This window comes from Megalobrama amblycephala, linkage group LG14, assembly GCF_018812025.1.
Source record: "Megalobrama amblycephala isolate DHTTF-2021 linkage group LG14, ASM1881202v1, whole genome shotgun sequence".
NCBI lineage: Eukaryota > Metazoa > Chordata > Actinopteri > Cypriniformes > Xenocyprididae > Megalobrama > Megalobrama amblycephala.
The window spans coordinates 20471225-20490901 of NC_063057.1; the positions used below are offsets into that span (position 1 = coordinate 20471225).

General features: G+C 37.5%; 1 protein-coding gene and 1 long non-coding RNA gene across 2 annotated transcripts in view; one reads left to right on the plus strand and one right to left on the minus strand.

The window, feature by feature from the left end:
• Positions 1-19677, minus strand: part of LOC125246445 (thyrotropin-releasing hormone-degrading ectoenzyme-like) — a 166174-nt gene that overhangs the window by 91211 nt on the left and 55286 nt on the right. The window contains exon 4 of the mRNA XM_048157387.1: positions 3163-3317. Within this exon, the coding sequence (XP_048013344.1) occupies positions 3163-3317 (155 nt within the window). The remainder of the gene's footprint in view (positions 1-3162; positions 3318-19677) is intronic.
• The window catches only part of LOC125246448, a 69364-nt gene continuing 50789 nt past the window's right edge, over positions 1103-19677 (plus strand). Inside the window, exons 1-4 of the long non-coding RNA XR_007179877.1 lie at positions 1103-1226; positions 3096-3389; positions 5640-5711; positions 5850-6008. This is a non-coding gene — a long non-coding RNA (uncharacterized LOC125246448). The remainder of the gene's footprint in view (positions 1227-3095; positions 3390-5639; positions 5712-5849; positions 6009-19677) is intronic.

The following is a 19677-nucleotide window of genomic DNA, read 5'->3' on the forward strand; positions in this document are numbered from 1 at the left end:
GGCATAATAAAATCCAAGGTTCTCAGCAACATAAGAGCTGCAAACAAAAGCTGGTGAAAAATGAGCATATGCAATGAATAATTCCAACGTTTCCTTTACAAATCATGCCGATGATGCATTTGTGGGCTTAAAGTCCTTTACTGAACGTTATTTCAATGCCAAAAGAAGAAGAAAAAATCACTTTTTAACCCAGACTGCTTGTTTGATCTGCATCTAATAGTCTGCAATGATGCAAAGACACAAAAAATAGGTTATTTAACACAAGAAAGACTTGTGTATGAGGGAAACGCTCTAGAGAAAAGGCAAAACACAGAGAGAAAGAAAGAGGGATTAAGGAAAGAAATCTTTACTTTCACAATCCCAATGGAGGTGATGTGTGAAGCTCTTTTTATATGAGCTGTGCATCAAATTCTCCAGATGTCCAATTACATCTGCTGCTGTTCTGCCCTTTAACTCAACAACTGATCATCTTCACACTCTCTGTTACTCTCTGACTCCTGGAGTTTTTACTCTTTCTGGCTTTCTTTCTCTGTCTTCAAGGTGACAAACTGGATATAGGTATAAATCTATAAGTGCTTTTTCAGGGGACACTGGTAAATAGCTGATTCAAGTCAGAATGTGTCAGTCTGCAAATAATTATTTTGTTAATTGATTCATTTTTTGATTTTTATTTTCTGTGAATTGCTACAGTATGACAACAAATATAGCCAATATGCATGTGCCTGTGTTGTATACATTATCTGCAAAAAAAAAAAAAAAAAAAAAAAAGGCCTTACATTATAGCACCTGCAGATCTTGTCAACAGTTTTGAGAAATAATAATAATTATAGTTATAATAAAGAACTGAAGCACAAACTAAGTGTTAACTATTAAAAAGGAACACAAACGCCTTATTTTTTTATGTGTAGGCTAAATGTCAATAAGAGACATCATTTATATTCATTTATGCTAATCCCTTTACAGTAACATGCATTGATAAAAAATAAAATGATGTGCCTTACATGTAGAATTTTAAACCTAAATTTAACGACAAACAAGAAATATTCAGTAGAATTAATAAATTACTCTCTGACGCGCTCCGTCTGTTTGATGCGCATGCGCGCGCTGGCGCTCGTTTAGTCAGTGAAGTTTGGCGGAGATTCGCTTGCTGTCAGGACGTCTTAAAACAAAATGGAAATACTCATGTGAATTTATAACATTTACAAACAAGGATATAAACATTAAATGTAAGTTAAGCGCTAAGTGTGTTGGGGAAATCATGTCTCACGCATTAAACGGGAAACATATCTAACCGAGCACCTGACAGGGCAGGTACGCTAGGCTATACACTTACGAGTTTGTTTATGAGCTTAATATAAAGCATTCTTGTGTTTTGGGAAGCTTGGGTCATGAACTTTTCCCGCAGCAGCTCACGTTGTGAGCTATTTTTAGGTGCTTTTCTTAGAAATGTGTTACTGTTAAATTAACAGAGCTGAGGTTTTCAGTGCACATCGAGCAGACCCGGTTAATCTATCCATAATGAAATTCGTTTTCGATCATCTCCATTATTGTTGTTTATCTGAATTCCTGCTGGAACAGTTGCTGATGAGATGCCTCAAACTACCTTTTAAAACACAAACACATTGAAGTTCAAGCAGCTTTCATAGAAAGAGAAAACAAACACAAATAAATAAACGAACAACAACAAAAAAATTACTTACAGATAACAAATACAGAATGTATAAACATAAATTAGGCATAACAATCAAATATATAATTGCAAGTAGTTTAGAGAGTTTTAAGGCATTGCTTCTTGCACCTAATTTAAAGGATTAGTTCACTTTCAAATTAAAATTTCTTGATAATTTACTTACACCCATGTCATCCAAGATGTTTATGTCTTTCTTTCTTCAGTCGAAAAGAAATGAAGGTTTTTGATGAAAACATTCCAGGATTTTTCTCCTTATAGTGGACTTCAATGGAGCTCAAATGGTTGAAGGTCAGAATTACAGTTTCAGTGCAGCTTCAAAGAGCTCTACACAATCCCAGATGAGAAATAAGGGTCTTATTTAGAGAAACCATCACTCATTGTCTAAAAAAAAAAAAAAAAAAAAAAAAAGGGAAAATTTTATACATTTTAACCATAAATGCTCATCTTGAACTAGCTCTCTTCTTCTTCTCTATTAGAATTCCGGCAGTGTAGACACTGCTAAGTGTATTACTGCCCTCCTCAGGTCAAAGTTTGAACTAAATTGTCATATACAATATGCTAGTGCAAATATAACAATTAGTTCAAACTTTGACCTGTGGAGGGCAGTAATACACTCAGCAGTGTCTACACTGCCGGAATTCTAATAGAGAAGAAGAAGAGAGCTAGTTCAAGATGAGCATTTATGGTTCAAACTTATATACTTTTTTTTTTTTTTTTTTTTTCGTCTGGGATCGTGTAGAACGCTTTGAAGCTGCAATGAAACTGTAATTTTGACCTTCAACCATTTGGGCTCAATTGAAGACCACTACAAGGAGAATAATCCTCGGATGTTTTCATCAAAAACCTTTATTTCTTTTCGACTGAAGAAAGAAAGACATGAACATCTTGGATGACATGGGGGTGAGTAAATTATAAGGAAATTTTCATTTGAAAGTGAACTAATCCTTTAAGGATTAAAATACAATTTTCAAAACATGTTTTAAATGTTTATACGTGCACATCATGATCATCATTATTATTATTTACAATTTATGTGCCCTCATAATCTTTAATCAAAATAACTCCCCCTCCCTATCTTGCAGTGACATCTCTTCTCTGATGACTGACACAAACCACATCCATCCAATCAATTCACAATGGGAAAAAAAATCAAGTCCCGCCCTACGTTTTCTTGTTCAAGAATTCAAACTTCACAATAGGGAACTTCCATTTCATGCTGACTTTAACAGTCATGAAATAATCAACACAACATGTCAAAAAAAAAAAAAAAAAAAAATCAGGTGATATGATTGGACTAAATTAGTCCATTTTGATTTATTATTAACACACCTGACATAAACACATTTATTATTAACACATCTGATATATTGTTGCTTATATATAAATCTGTTTTGTCTTCTTCCAGCAGGAAGATGACTGTGACCGCAGTTAAACCACACAGCAGATCATATGCTCCCGTAAATGTGTTTTACCTGATGGCAGATCTCGTGGACCACCACCATGGTGAGCTCCATCTGATAGGAGAAGGAGGAGACGTCAGGATCCAACAAGATCTTCTGCTCCACAAACACACTCAGGCCCCAGTTCTCCATGGCTGCATACGGATGCTTCGGCACTGCCAGGAGATCTGCACACATTGAGGAGGATTCAAGCTCAATGACGGGAAAACAGGAATGATTGTAATACATAAAATGAACAAGTAAGTGTTTGAAATAAAGCAAGTTAACTAAAACTGTTGTAAAGGTACACTGCAAAGTACCTAAAAACAGCAGCTGGGTCATTCTACAGAACTGTAAATAATGACACCTTACAAACTTATTATATACAGTATAAATGGATCATAACAAATCCAGTAACAGTTCCTTTGTTATTAAGGGCCAGATTTACTAACTGCTTATGCCAGTTCAAACCCTCTTTTGGCATTAAAAAATGATTGCCAGGATTTATAAAAGACACGCAGTGAAAAATTACCACTGAAAATGCATAGACATGGTTATTTTTGCGGCTGACCGTATTGCATATGCATTTATAAGAGTTTCCCTTTCAGATTTTAAAATTTATGGGAGGAGAGTATTTAAATGAATCAGGCAAGGTGATTTACTAAGGTTTGAGCTAGTCAATTTACTGGTATTTGCACCATTATTTATTGCCCAAACTTAAAGGATTAGTTCACTTTCAAATTAAAATTTCCTGATAATTTACTCACCCCCATGTCATCCAAGATGTCCATGTCTTTCTCTCTTCAGTCAAAAAGAAATTAAGGTTTTTGATGAAAACATTCCAGGATTTTTCTCCATATAGTGGAATTCAATGGCCTCCAAACGGTTGAAGGTAAAAATTACAGTTTCAGTGCAGCTTTAAAGCGTTCTACACGATCCCAGACAATGAATGAGGGTCTTATCTAGAGAAACCATCACTCATTTTCTAAAAAAAAAAAAATTACAATTTTATACGTTTTAACCATTAATGCTCATCTTGAACTAGCTCTCTTCTTCTTCTTCTCTATTAGAATTCCGGCAGTGTAGACACTGCTAAGTGTATTACTGCCCTCCACAGGTCAAAGTTTGAAATAATTGTTATATACTTGCACTAGCATATTGTATATAACAATTTAGTTCAAACTTTGACCTGTGGAGGGCAGTAATACACTTAGCAGTGTCTACACTGCCATAATTCAAATAGAGAAGAAGAGAGCTAGTTCAAGATGAGCATTTGTGGTTAAAAAGTATATAAATTTAAATTTTTTCAAGAAAATGACAGATCGTTTCGCTAGATAAGACCCTTATTCCTCTTCTGGGATCATGTAGAGCCCTTTGAAGCTGTATTTAAACTGCAATTTGGACCTCCAACACGTACCCCAGTGAAGTCCTCAAAAACATTAATTTCTTTTCAACTGAAAAAAGTGTAAAACTCTTGCAGTTCAAAAAGCTTACGCTACGTCCTACGCCTTCCCTATTCAACTTATGGAAAAAGTGTACGGAAGGCGGTCTGGTGGAAGCAAGATATTTTACTTCACAACTATGTGTTAAATATGGATATTTTTTTTTACACAGTCACATCACTTCACTTCAGAAGCCCTTTATTAACCCCCCAGAGCCATGTGGAGTACACGTTTATTGTCGTATAGAAAGTCATATACACCTTGGATGGCTTGAGGGTGAGTAAAGCTTGGGTTAATTTTCATTTGAGAGTGAACTAATCCTTTAAAGATATTCTTCAATTCAATTAAAAAAAAAAAAAAAAAAAATCAAATAATTCGACACCACTGCATGTAAAGCATCTTACTCATTTGTAAATTGTTTTCATTTAAAACAGACAAATGCTCTTCTGTAACAGATAACTGCATCATAGTACAAGAGCTCTAATCCCAGATATCAAGTGATGTGGATTAGTGCTTAATCAGATGTATTTATCATCTAATTGCTATAATCAAAACCAGAAAAAAAGCCAAAACCAGACACGGCAAAGCAACAAGACATGCAGCTTTATAATTATATTTCTTCCCAAACATATTTAAAATAGCTCATTTACTCAAGTCAGTGTATCAGTGAAACAGCAGACAGTGAATCAGCTGTTTTAAACGCCTCCACCTCCATCAGCCCGTCTCAGGAACGATTCATATGCCAATGAGAAGAGAAGTGGTTAAACCTCTGGCGCTGTTAAATCCATGTCTCAGCCACAGAGAAAGAGGAACAGTCGAAAGCTGTAACGTGATTATCCGCCGGGCTGGTGTGTGTGTCTTATTTGCATGTTTCATGAATTTGTCTGAAAGCAGCTGCAGAGTTTTGGAGGGAAGCTGCAATTGTCATGGCAACTAATACATCTGAGGGGCTGCAGCAGGAAAACAAAAAAACAATTTAAAAGCAAACAGCTTTCAAATGCTTCCCTGATAACGACGAGTCCCTGTTAGAACTGTTCATTCACCACGATTAATGTTTTACCTTTACAGAGATGATGATGATGAAGATGGAGTGACAAGCTCATTCAAGAGGCAAAGAGCAATGAAAACAGCAAAGCAAAGGTGAGAGACAGAAAGAGCTGCTCTATTAAATTAGTTTACAAAGTAAATCAGAAGCAGACAGTGCAGGTTTAATTAGCCATTGTTAATGTGCCTCATGGATGAGAGACTTGATGCTCTTTTAATTGGGCTTTTATACAGACTCATGCGGTAATTACACGAGTGATGGTCTTGAAGAGAGAGACAAAACTACCATGGTAATCAGAGATGTACTTCAACTCATCCATCTTCCGTCAGAACTTTCAAAGTTTGATCAATACCAGAACACCCCCCGTCTAGACACCTCAAGGCCCAGAACCAGTAAGAAAATATGGTAATCCTTCAGGATATATTATATCAAAGTACCTTAACAGAACTTTTTGTAAATGAAACGAAGAGAGCTTGAGGTAAAGAGACAAACATGCTATTTACTACAACTGTAACCATGGGTGACACTGGGGGGGGGCAAGTGGGGGCCCCCATATTTTTCCCGCTCATTTCCCGCGTTCTGCTCTGTCTCACGCACAGTTGAGCGTGCGAGCCTTTCAAAGAGACTCTTTTGCCCGTGAGCTTGCGGGTCTTTCAAAGATACTCCTTTGCCCGTAAGCGCGGAAAGACGCGTTCGGCGCATGCACGCGCACCTTCTGTGGTCATAAAAATTCGGCTGCACGCAGCCACTGTTCAGAGAGTCAAAGCTAGTCCACAGTCTAGTAAATGTTTCTTGCTTGTGCCGACTGAAAACACATAAGAAACATCATGAGACAGGAGAGACTCGGACATTGCAGTACTGAACATTGAACGGTCCATGCATGTGGATTTGGATAAAACAGTTAATTGCTTTGATGCCGTGCCTGAACGCTGACTATCCCTGCGCAGTAGTGTATAATGGACGGGCACGCAGGGCTATTAAATTATTCTTATCATAATCATGCTGCTTATTAAATTAATATTGCAATTCATTTGCCCCACGATATCATAGTGCATCACTGCATAACTGACGCGCTGCGATGATAAAAAAATATTAGTTACATAGCTTACTGTTCATTTAAAAAACAACTTGCTTAACATGAAATACTTCTCGATTCATGAAAAATACTATTTTTTTTCTCACTATGGGCCACAAGAGAGATATTAAGAAAATAAATTAGATTAATCTCTCATCATCTCTAAGAGAATGCAGTGTCAGATGCCAAAAGCTCAGTCAGTTTTTACTTTCAGTTTCTGTAGTGACTGGCATGTGAGACTTCTTCACCTGCATAAATCTCACGCAAAGTTTGCACAATGTTTGTGTGATATCCACTGGCTCGCCTTCATGGTTTAAAATGAATTTTTTTTCAATATTGCGACATGGCATTTCTCTTCATCACCAGTTGCTCGCAAAATGATGGACACTGATTCATATATTGTCAACAAATAGTACTGTAACAAATAGTCATTATAACAGGTATATTACCTTCTATAACACACATAATAGTATATTTGTTCATTATCACAAGAGCAAGTGTGTTGTTTACTAAGAGTGAAACTTACTTTTTTTTTTGTTTCAATAACTAAAAATAAAAAATATTTCCAAACAAAGCAGTTGCACAGCTCAGACATGCATTCTCCTAACTCACACACAACGTAGTGCCATTCCTGAATGAATAATCATTTTTAACAAATCATTTAAATGAATGATTCAATGACTTGGCAGTCACATTATTCCTTCCTGAATGTATCAGTGTTTTAAACAAATCAGCTGAGTGAATGATTTAATGACTCACTCATAATGGCAGTCACTTTATTCACTCCTGAATGAGTCAGTGTTTTAAACAAATTGGTTGAGTGAATGTTTCAATGACTTAATCATTAAGGCAGTCACTTTATTCATTTCTTAATGAATTAGTGTTTTAAACTAATTGTTTGAGTAAATCACATTTATATTTACATTCAGGGCTTGACATTAACAACCGCCAACAGTGTTGCCAAGTCCGCTTATTATAAGCGACTTTGGGCTTGTTTTTCTGTAAAGTCGCTTACAAATATCGTTAGTCGCGGGTCGCGTTTTTTTGGGCTTGTTTCTAAAGTGTAGTTGCTTATTTGGGCTTGATCCCCCAGCTCCATAATAAGTTGTCAAGCAGATATTTTCTATATGTTATTTAAATGTAGGAGTTTGTCTAGCCGGTTCTCTCTGTCCCTCCCCTTTCCCCATACACACAGGAGACAGCAGAGTTTTTTCTCGTGATCACGACATAAAAGTTCTTTTTACAATGATTGATTCTGAAACACACTGTACCCGGATTCTACTGTCGCTATAGTAGGGCTGGGCGATATATCGCATGCGATTCTCACACGCATTTCGTCAGTAAAGCCGGTTCCCTGATTACCGCTAAATCGCTATCACCTGCTTTAAAATGGAGCGCCTATTAATAGACAAAGCCGTAGTTCACGGACAAGCCACGCAAAATCGCGTTCAGTATCGAAGATGAATCGACTTCGATAATGAACACGATTTTGCTTGGCTTATCAGTGAATTACGGCTCTGTCTATTAATAGGCGCTCCATTTTAAAGCAGGTGATAGTGATTTAGCGGTAATCAGGGAACCGGCTTTACTGACGAAATGCGCGTGAGAATCGCATGCGATATATCGCCCAGCCCTACGCTATAGTAACGAACACAACTTTGACGCGCATCTGATCGGCGGATAAAACATGCGCTCATATATCTTGCCAGCTAAATGTTTACTTCACTTAATAATAAAGTTTACAATAAATAAATACATATAGGCTAATCAATCATTGTTCAATAAATGTACACTTAACATATTGTTTGTGTAATAAACATAATATTCAACAGAGCATCTCAAGCGCAGGCAGCTGCCTTCAGAACGATGCCAGATTATTCTATAATTCTAAAGACTTTTTGATTAAACCAACTTTATTTTCCGTACTCATTTAAATATATATATATATATATATATATATATATTACATAATGTGTTTGTTATTTTTATCATGTGCATTAAACTTTCTTCCTCCTATCTTCCATTAAAAAGTGGTGCACTACTCCAGCTTTCCAAAAAACAAAACAAAAAAACTTGAATCCAGTTGATATAGGCTAAAACAATCTTGGGATGCTGTTTGAGAAGCGTGTTTATGTGTGTTGTTTCCTACAAATGTAGAAAATACAATAGGTTACACACTATCACTGAATTAAATGACATAGGCTATAAATCATATTTCTTATATACATTGAGTGGCATTTTTAGGTAAACGAACAGTGAAACTGCGATGATTAAAATAGCGTCTTAAAGATACACAATAAGGTTCAAACAGAATACGGTGACATCAAAATTTGTTTTAATAAACAATAAGGGGGGGGGGGGGGTCCGTAGAAAAAGTCGCTTGTTTTGGGCTTGTTTTCACAGGCCTGATTGCTTATTTGTCTCGCGAGATCTGGCAACACTGCCCGCCAACCCGCCAAATGTGGGTAGAGTTCAGCTGTGGAGGGTAAGACAGTCACTCCCACTAGCCACTTTGGCGGGATGAATTTAATTTCAGCTTACAGCCAAATGATCGTCGAAGATCATCGTATCACAAAATTACAATTCAATTACAATTCTTAATTGAATAACTTGCTGTTAGTGTAGGCGGGAGAGGCGAAATCGCACTGAATGACACACAACAGAAGCGCTCTCTCACGTGCGCTCTCTCTCCGTTGTGCGCGATCAGATCTCCTTGCGTCTAATTGGCAAATACACGCAGACACAGATGTCAAAATGTCCATCGTCTGGAGTATCTCGCTTGAATACAGTCGGTTATGGCTTAAGTGGACGTAAACAGCTGGGTAATAACTGGATATGTGTCAGTATATTACGTCCATGCATTCAGCAGCCCCCAAATAAATACCTGTCTGTCATTAATGTTAATAAAACAACAAAAGATGGTAAATAAATGTATACAGTGGGTACGGAAAGTATTCAGACCCCCTTAAATTTTTCACTCTTTGTTATATTGCAGCCATTTACTAAAATCATTTAAGTTCTTTTTTTTTCTTTTTTTAATGTACACACAGCACCCCATTGACAGAAAAACACTGAATTGTTGACATTTTTGCAGATTTATTAAAAAAGAAAAAATGAAATATCGCATGGTCCTAAGTATTCAGACCCTTTGCTCAGTATGTAGTAGAAGCACCCTTTTGATCTAATACAGCCATGAGTCTTTTTGGGAAAGATGCAACAAGTTTTTCACACCTGGATTTGGGGATCCTCTGCCATTCCTCCTTGTAGATACTCTCCAGTTCTGTCAGGTTGGATGGTAAACGTTGGTGGACAGCCATTTTTAGGTCTCTCCAGAGATGCTCAATTCTTTGGGTTCTTCTTTACCTCTCTCACCAAGGCTCTTCTCCCCCGATAGCTCAGTTTGGCTGAACGGCCAGCTCTAGGAAGTGTTCTGGTTGTCCCAAACGTCTTCCATTTAAAGATTATGGAGGCCACTGTGCTCTTAGGAACCTTAAGTGCAGCAGAAATTTTTTTGTAACCATGGCCAGATCTGTGCCTTGCCACAATTCTGTCTCTGAGCTCTTCAGGCAGTTCCTTTGACCTCATGATTCTCATTTGCTCTGACATGCACTGTGAGCTGTAAGGTCTTATATAGACAGGTGTGTGGCTTTCCTAATCAAGTCCAATCAGGATAATCAAACACAGCTGGACTCAAATGAATGCGTAGAACCATCTCAAGGATGATCAGAAGAAATGGACAGCTCCTGAGTTAAATATGAGTGTCACAGCAAAGGGTCTGAATACTTAGGACCATGTGATATTTCAGTTTTTCTTTTTTAATAAGTCTGCAAAAATGTCAACAATTCTGTGTTTTTCTGTCAATATGGGGTGATGTGTGTACATTAATGAGGAAAAAAATGAACTTAAATGATTTTAGCAAATGGCTGCAATATAACAAAGAGTGAAAAATTTAAGTGGGTCTGAATACTTTCCGTACCCACTGTACATGTTAAATAAACGTACTGTATCTGAAAAAAAGATTTTTTTAACTTTACTGTTGTTTTTGCAATTTGCTAATTTGCTTCTTTGTTCTTTTATATAGCCAAAAAAAAAAAAAAAAAACCTTATAAAATGAAAAATAACTTATAAAACTGATATTCAATGTAGTCTTGGTTTGGGTGGTCAATCTGCATTTGAAAGTTTGAAAGGGTTTTAAATCCTCTAAATCAAGTAAAATGACTCAAAATCAAGTAATTTAAGCATGTCAAAGTCAACTTTAATCATATAAAATGTAATTTCCCAACAGCAAAATGTGGCCAGTGAAAATGCTGAGTGGCTAGTAACTTTGGAAAACCACTAGCCACAGTGGCTGGTAATCAAAAAAAGTTAATGTCAAGCCCTGTTTACATTTATTTATTTAGCAGATGCTTTTATTCAAAGTGACTTACAAATGAGGAATACAAAAAATTCAGGCAAAAGTAAATTTTAAATATAATAAATACCACAATATTTCCACCTGATACCATCATTGTACACCGGTATCTTTTATTTATAAATCTTTTATTTTTTGGAAAGTGAAGAGTTCCACTGCTGTACCTGTAAGTCATTAGAATCAGGTGTATGACCTGTAGTTGATATAGTGTTGGTGTGCTGGATTGAACAGGTTCCATTTGGCAGAGTGTTGTAACATTACAGAAATCATGATGATGATGATGCAAAGTTGGAGAAATTCCATCTCTCCCCGTCATTCACTGTGTTTCACATTTGCTATTAAAACAGGCTGAGGAATCCTTGAGGGGAAGATGAAGGGACAAAACAGGGGGTGTAGACCAGGGCACAGCGAATGGCGGGAGACACAGAAACAAGAGCGTATGGAAAAACCGCAAGATCAAAATAAACAAACAGCTTGTGTTTTCAGAGAGCAGAACCTCCTCTAGCTCCACTAAAGCAATTATTCATCACGTTTCTCACACCTCAGTCTGTTTCACACACAAACACACACAGCCTGAGGTCTAGTTCTGAACATTCAGGTTTATCTGAAGGTCTGTATTAATACCTGCACTGCTCTTTGAGGCTGTTTTAGGGCGAACGGTCCTGAGGCGACAGAGGAAGTAAGGCAGAAGGAGGTGAGAAGAAATGAATGTGAGGTTTTGCTCACAGCAGGGTTCCGTCTGTCAGCGCACACCTGTTCTCATTCAGCACAGACACACGGTAACATTCAGTTCATAAAGAGAAGCATAATAGAAAAGAATAAATGCAACTCTACATTTTGCTTTTCAGCTGTGTTTCCTTCATTTCTCTGTTTAAATCACAGGAACATTTTTTGTTTGATACGGTATAAAAATATGAAGATATTGTTATCCAGGCATAAATATTATGAAATCAAAACTGAATATATTTCCATAAAGTAAAATGACTGGTGCCTGTCTGTCTGTCTATCTGTTGGTTGTTAGGGTGTTGCTAGGTGGTCCCTAGGGAGTTTTTGGTGGTTGTTTACTGGTCCAACTCAAAAGAGCCCAGTTATATTCTAGTCTATATACACAGCTCAAAAAAATTAAAGAACACTTTTTAATCAGAGAATAGCATCAAGTCAGTTAAACTCCTGGGAAATTGATCTGTTCAGTCTGCTTTGGTGTTAATGATATTAACAAAAGGGTGCACTAGATGGGCAACAATGAGACGACCCCCAAAACAGGAATGGTTTTACAGGTGGAGACCACTGACATTTTTTCCCTACTCATCTTTTCTGATTGTTTTTGACTAGTTTTGCATTTGGCTAGGGTCAGTGTCACTACTGGTAGCATGAGGCGATACCTGGACCTACAGAGGTTGCACAGGCAGTCCAACTCCTCAAGGATGGCACATAAATACGTGCCATTGCCAGAAGGTTTGCTGTGTCTCCCAACACAGTCTCAAGAGCATGGAGGAGATTCCAGGAGACAGGCAGTTACTCTAGGAGATCTGGACAGGGCCGTAGAAGGTCCTTAAACCATCAGCAGGACCGTTATCTGCTCCTTTGTGCAAGGAGGAACAGGATGAATACTGCCAGAGCCCTACAAAATGACCTCCAGCCGGCCACTGGTGTGAATGTCTCTGACCAAACAATCAGAAACAGACTTGATGAGGGTGGCCTGAGGGCCCGACATCCTCTAGTGGCTAGACAATGGCACCCTGACCGCCATTAGGTATCCTTGGACCCATTATCAGACCCTACTCTAGTGCAGTGGGTCCTGGGTTCCTTCTGGTTCACAACAATGCCTGGCCTCATGTGACGAGAGTAAGCAGGCAGTTCCTGGTGGATGAAGGAATTGATACCATTGAATGGCCCCAACGCTCACCTGACCTAAATCCAATAGAACACCTCTGGGACGTTATGTTTTGGTCCATCTGACATCGCCAGGTTGCACCTCAGACTATCCAGGAGCTCAGTGATGCCCTGGTCCTGGGAGGAAATACCCCAGGACACCATCCGTCATCTCATTAGGAGCATGCCCCAACGTTGTGTACAAACTACTGAGTACCATTTTGAGTTGCTGCAATGAAATTTCAGCAAAATGGACTAGCCTGGTGTATAATTTTTTTTTTTTTACTTTGATTTCCAGGGTGTCTTTGAATTCACTCCTCTGTAGGTTGATAATTTTCATTTCCATCAAATGATGTGGCATCCTTTCGTTCCTAGCACATTACACTGATGTGTTTTCAAAGTGTTCCTTTAATTTTTTTTGAGCAATGTATATATGATTTGCCTACTAGTCTTCATCAAATGTAAGTAGTAAGTTTAGAAACGTAACAGCACACAAATCCAGCATTGCTAATGCTGGGACCAGCATTAGATGCTGGTTTGCTGGTCAGTCACCATCATGGGAAGTGGGAATGCTGGTGGACCAGCTTAGCTTTACTTAACCCTCTGGAGTCTGAGGCTGATTTGGGGCCTGGAGAAGTTTTGACATGAGTTTTAACTTAACAGTTGAAGAGCAGAAATTACCACCATATTTAACACAATCTGTTCACACAAAGCCTTGTTAACAAATATAGACTTGAATCTAGAGTGCCGCTTTCCCAATAGTTGAAGACTTTTTTACACATCACCTGATGTAATTATGACTCCATTAATAATTACATGTTTATTTTTTTTACAATTACAATTATTTGTCTCAGAGGAAACAGAGCTCTGAGAGGACGAAACGCTGAATCCCAAACCACTGAAAAGACTTAATGAAGTTTATTCATTATTATTACACTTAATGACTATGAAGGCATCTGTGTTTGAAGCACTTGTCCATGAACATGACAGCGCTAGTTCTTTTGATGCTAGTTCTATGTGTGAGGGCTGTTTATTAATATCAACCTGCTTATTTACCCTCAGTGCACTGAAAATACACTGTTAGAAATGTAAACACATGAACTTATTTACTCTGTTTACCCTGATTTACTTAATCTTAAACAGCTGCTGCAGTACAGACATGTTCAGTAAGGAATCATGATCATTCAAACCCTGAAATATAATGCTAACGCTAACTTCACTTCATGTTAGGTCAGATTCACTGCACTATATATCCATAAAGTCATTATATTGAAAACCTCTGTGTTATTAGAAAAATCTAAGACTCTGTCTTCAAAATCTGACTTTTGTTTAGGAATAGACATTTTATAGCAACAGTCATGGCTGAGAGGATAGCATCTCTCCTATTAAACCAGCTAAAAAGTTCTCAATAGCCCTGAAACAGCAATAGAAAACATTCAATCCAGCATTAGCACGGTCAACGCTTTAGGCTGTAAACACCTCAGCTGTTAATGCTATAAGCTCTGTCTTGTTTCTTCTGTTTTATAACTCGGATAAGAGTTTAACTGGCCTGACTGCAGTGCTGGGCTCTTGTAGTGTGAGTCTGTTTAGCATGTTGAACTGATGTGATGTGATGAAGGTCTGTGGGGACGACTGACAGAGCAGTTGTTCACTTTCACACACTCTATCGTCATAGTTTCACCTTCAACAGTGTTACAGGATTACAGTATTGACAGAACATTCATCAGTGGATTAAACCAATTAGGAAATAGATGTACATGAAAGTGCCCTAAACTGAGATAACTGAGTGTATAAAGTGTTTCACTTGCTATTTGACATTTTGATGTTTCAATCTTGTAGTGCAATTCCCACAGATCTTTCCTTTGATTTTCCAGAACATTCTGTGCCTGCATTTTTCAACATCCAGCTTTCAGTTGCTTGATCAGAATCAATTTCTGTTTAGTATTTTTTACTAAAATGAAACACTTGTTATATGTTCTCAACAAGATTTTGTCAGTCTTAACAAAAGAGAAGTTTATTCAAGTGTGTTGCTGGTAAACTTCTTTTAAAATATAAATAAGAGAATATTACGGTGGCCCAGTAGTGCACAACACAACAAAATTAAAAAAGCAAACATAAGTTCACAACACAACAAAATCGAGCCAAAACACAACGGAATAAAGCCACAACACAATGAAATCAAGCCACAACACAATGGAATAAAGCCACAACACAACGGAAAAAAGCCACAACACAACGAAATCAAGCCACAACACAACGGAATAAAGCCACAACACAACAGAAATGCTCCCGACCACTAGGGGGCTCTCAGAGCTGGGTAAAGTTAGTTTTCCTTGCCACTGTTCTATAGAGTCGGCAGTGATATCAACACCACGATTAGTTTCAACAGTATGTAACCACTGTATATCGACATGAAATATTAATTCAAAATCACTTAAGTGCACAATAGCTTCATATTTATACCTGTGAATGATTTGACGTGCTACCGCAGCGAATGATGAAGGGAACGTTACACCAAGTGGTTAAAACGTATAATTTGTATTAATTAAAATTACTTTTAACATTTAAAAACAGACATGTTCAAATTACAAAGCTTGTCAGTCTTACCAACATGAACTAACAAGCTTTGGAATTTGAACAAGTCTGATTTTATTTTTTATCTGTTTTTTTATTTTTTCTCTGGTTTGATTTCGTTGTGTTGTGGCTTTATTTCGTTGTATTGTGGCTTTATTCCGTTGTGTTGTGGCTTTATTCCATTGTGTTGTGGCTTTATTCCGTTTTGTTGTGGCTTTATTTCGTTGTGGCTTTATTCCGTTGTGTTGTGGCTTTATTTCGTTGTGTTGTGGCTTTATTCCGTTGTGTTGTGGCTTTATTCCGTTGTGTTGTGGCTTTATTCCATTGTGTTGTGGCTTTATTCCGTTGTGTTGTGGCTTTATTCCATTGTGTTGTGGCTTTATTCCGTTGTATTGTGGCTTTATTCCGTTGTGTTGTGGCTTTATTCCATTGTGTTGTGGCTTTATTCCGTTTTGTTGTGGCTTTATTTCGTTGTGGCTTTATTCCGTTGTGTTGTGGCTTTATTTCGTTGTGTTGTGGCTTTATTCCGTTGTGTTGTGGCTTTATTCCGTTGTGTTGTGGCTTTATTCCATTGTGTTGTGGCTTTATTCCGTTTTGTTGTGGCTTTATTTCGTTGTGGCTTTATTTCGTTGTGTTGTGGCTTTATTTCGTTGTGTTGTGGCTTTATTCCGATGTGTTGTGAACTTATGTTTGCTTTTTTAATTTTGTTGTGTTGTGCACTACTGGGCCACCATAGAATATACTTTGTCTACTATTTGGGCATTAAACATAGATATAAAATTATATGTAAATATGCAAAAAGTATTTTAAATAGTACTTAAAGTAATAGTAATCAAAAGTACATAAATATACTTGACTTATACTGACAAGTTTATAGAAAAGTGTAAATATACTATTTAAGTATACTTTAAGTGTAACAGTATAAACTTTGAGTACAGAACTAATGTATATCTATACTTTTCTTTAGTATCACAACTATACTACAAGTGAACTAGTTATATACTTCTAACCAATTTTTTTTTAAGTTTATGACAGTACATTTTGAAGAATAATCTCATGTACTTCAAGTATTCTTTTTTTTTTTTTTTTTTTTAAGTGAACTTAAAGGGATAGTTCACCCTAAAATTAAAAATTAAGTCATCATTTACATACTCTGGTCTTGTTCTAATGCTGTATGCCCTTCTTTCTTTTCTGGACCACAAAAGCAGAATTAAAAAAAAAAAAAAAATGTCCGCTCACGCTCATCCATATAATGGCAGTGAATAGTGACCAGCATCAAGCTTTTAAAAAAAGACGCAAAAGTATCGAAGAATGTTTTAGTGCTACACGTGTTGAATTTTATAAGTGCTCTGGGGGTATACAATAGGGTTTGGTAAAAAAAAAACACATGCGTGAGACTCTATTAGTGCCACAGTTCACTCCGTCTCGCTGACATGAAATACAATCCATGTTCTTTCTTCTCTGAGGTGAATATATCCATTGTGCGTGTCGCATCAAGAAGTTCTCCAATTATCTGTCTACTGTCACTCTGACTGTCATCTGACAACCAGAGTTCCGGTCTGGAGATATTCAACCCAGTGAAGAATAAGATTTCTAGGCATTGTATTTTATGTTGCGTTTTTATTAATCTATATTTCTCACAACTTGGGTGCTTTTTCTAGGAAAGTCAGAGTGAATTGCGGCACTAACAGAATCATAGCCATGCACAGAAGACCAATGGCCAAGGTCAGGATTTTCGTTAAATAGTTAAATTAAATTTGTTTTCATTTATTTAATTTTTACCAAACCCTATCGTATAACCCCAGAACATGTGGGGTATACGACACATGGGATCATTCTGTGCATCTTTTTTAAAGCTTGATGCTGGTCGCTATTCAATGCTATAATATATATATCCATAAATGGATGACCATGAGTGTGACATTTTTTAAAATATCTCCTTTTGTGGTCTGAAAAAGAAAAACCTATACATGTAATATTAATTAGCTTTCCGGTACTGTATGTGTGATGATTGGAAGATTACTTGTTTTTTCCTTACCTTTTTGTTTTATCTGTTAATGGATTTTTAATGAACTGTTAATGAAATGAGTCAGGAGGCCTTTTCCACTGAAAAGTGGACTTTCTGAGGCCTTTCAGAACAAACATGCAGTTTAATGTGCAGCTACGGTATGCTGTGGTTTTGTTGTGAACATATACTATAAATTACTATAAAGAATTGTGCTTTATTCGTCAGAGGTGCTGTTGTGATTCTGGTCTGCATTTAGAACATATTCAGAGAGTTTCGTCAGTTGCTGATCAAAAGGACTTTCGTCTTGAGATGTTCCAGTGGTTTCTATTGAGGTAAATCATGAAGGCTTGATCTGAAATGTTTCCAGACCTTAAAGTCTCTCAGCTGGATGTTAATTTTCAGAATTATCTGCCCAATTTGCATTGATTTTCTGTTGATGTTTCTGCATGTGGCGACTCAGTTTGCAGTTTGCCTTAATTGCAGTTTTGTTGGCTAATTGGGCCACAAATTTCAGTTCAGTACGAAGATGTTTGACTGAATCACGCTGTTGAATAAATTGCAACAGACCTAAAATTACTGTTTTTATTTCAGACAAATGAAATATGTGCTCTTGTGGCTTTTTCTCTTATTGAATTCACACTGTGACTTCCTGATGAAGCCTTGTTATGGTTTAGGTGGGTTTGTTGTGTTGATTTGGGCGCAGTTTGTGCTTCCTACATGCACCTGGGCTCCATATTCCTCACATATTCCTTTCATTCTCAGTCATCTTTGTTCTTACTTCCTGCACCTGGTTCAAACAGCACTGAATTTTAACTCCCAATGCAGCATAGAGAAGTCAATACGCGGTCACGACTCCTAATTGTCAGTTTCAGTGTGTCTCTGAAGACTCCGTTTCTAGTCTTCAGAGACACATGCCAACAAAAATTACCTTTTAAAATGTCCTGAAACAGTGAACAGCAGAATGTCGACCCTCATTTACCACTGACTTTCATTAAGCTCAGGAGCATATGAAGCTGAATATGAGAAGAGAGGGAAGCATTTGGGTCTCTGTGTGTGTGTTCATGGTAAAGTGGAGAGACTCGTTCTCGGTCCACAGCACCCCTGACGCCCTGCGGTCTGCTCTCACATCTGAGCTCTTAACACAGGCAGCGGGGCAGAAGAGAGCAGCCCTTCATGGAGCTGCAGTGGTGCCTGAGGACAAAAGCCTCCAGAGAGGGTCAAACAGATGCTCTCAGCCCATCTCATTATCACACAGTTCACTCCACCTCTCCATGAAGCTCTGTGCTCATCATTCACTAAAGATTCAGTGTTTTCCCTCTGTTATCTCAAACTATCAGAACTGCATCTGAACATTTACTCCCCCTTAACAAGACAGCTGTTGCTGTAAATTATTTTGTTAATACTGACAACCAATAAAACATTCAAGATTAGATTTCTGAAAACTGTTTGGAGTCAAACTGCTACACTATAGCAATAGTATTATACAATTGTACGGCTCAGAGTTGCTCGTTCATAGCTCAAGAGTCCTAATGGAGTACTAGATCTGTTTTATTTAGACTAGCCTCAGAAAACCCATTGGGAGACCTAAAAATAAACACAAATGAAACAACGTTGATGTGAAAGAAGAGTATAGAGCTATTAAAAGAATGTGGACAGCAGCTCTGATCTTTAGGTCTTATTAAACGAGAAATGTTTGAGTTCATATTGAGATCTTTGACTTTTGATTGCAGACTGGCACTATTTATGGGCAAATCTGAGCACAGTTTGAGATATTATTGAGATCTTTTCTAAAACTTAAGAAGAGCAGGAACCTGAAGAAAACCTTTGTAACATAATGTCCTGTCCGTTTCATAACCCTTTTTTTATTTAGCGCCCAACATCTGTGAGCGTTCCTCACACTTACACATTCCCAGTCTCTCTCCTCACAGTGGATCAAACCCACAGCGTTCCCATTTTTAACCTGATAACACAATCAATCGCAATTTCAGCCAGTGAGAGCCACTATAAGCACTATTACGGCTCCAGCTGGAGCGTCCCGCTAGTATCAGCTCTCTCTAATGATGTCTGCGGCCCATTCTGCTCTTCCACAAATCACAGCTCCTGAAATGGAGAGAAGTCTTT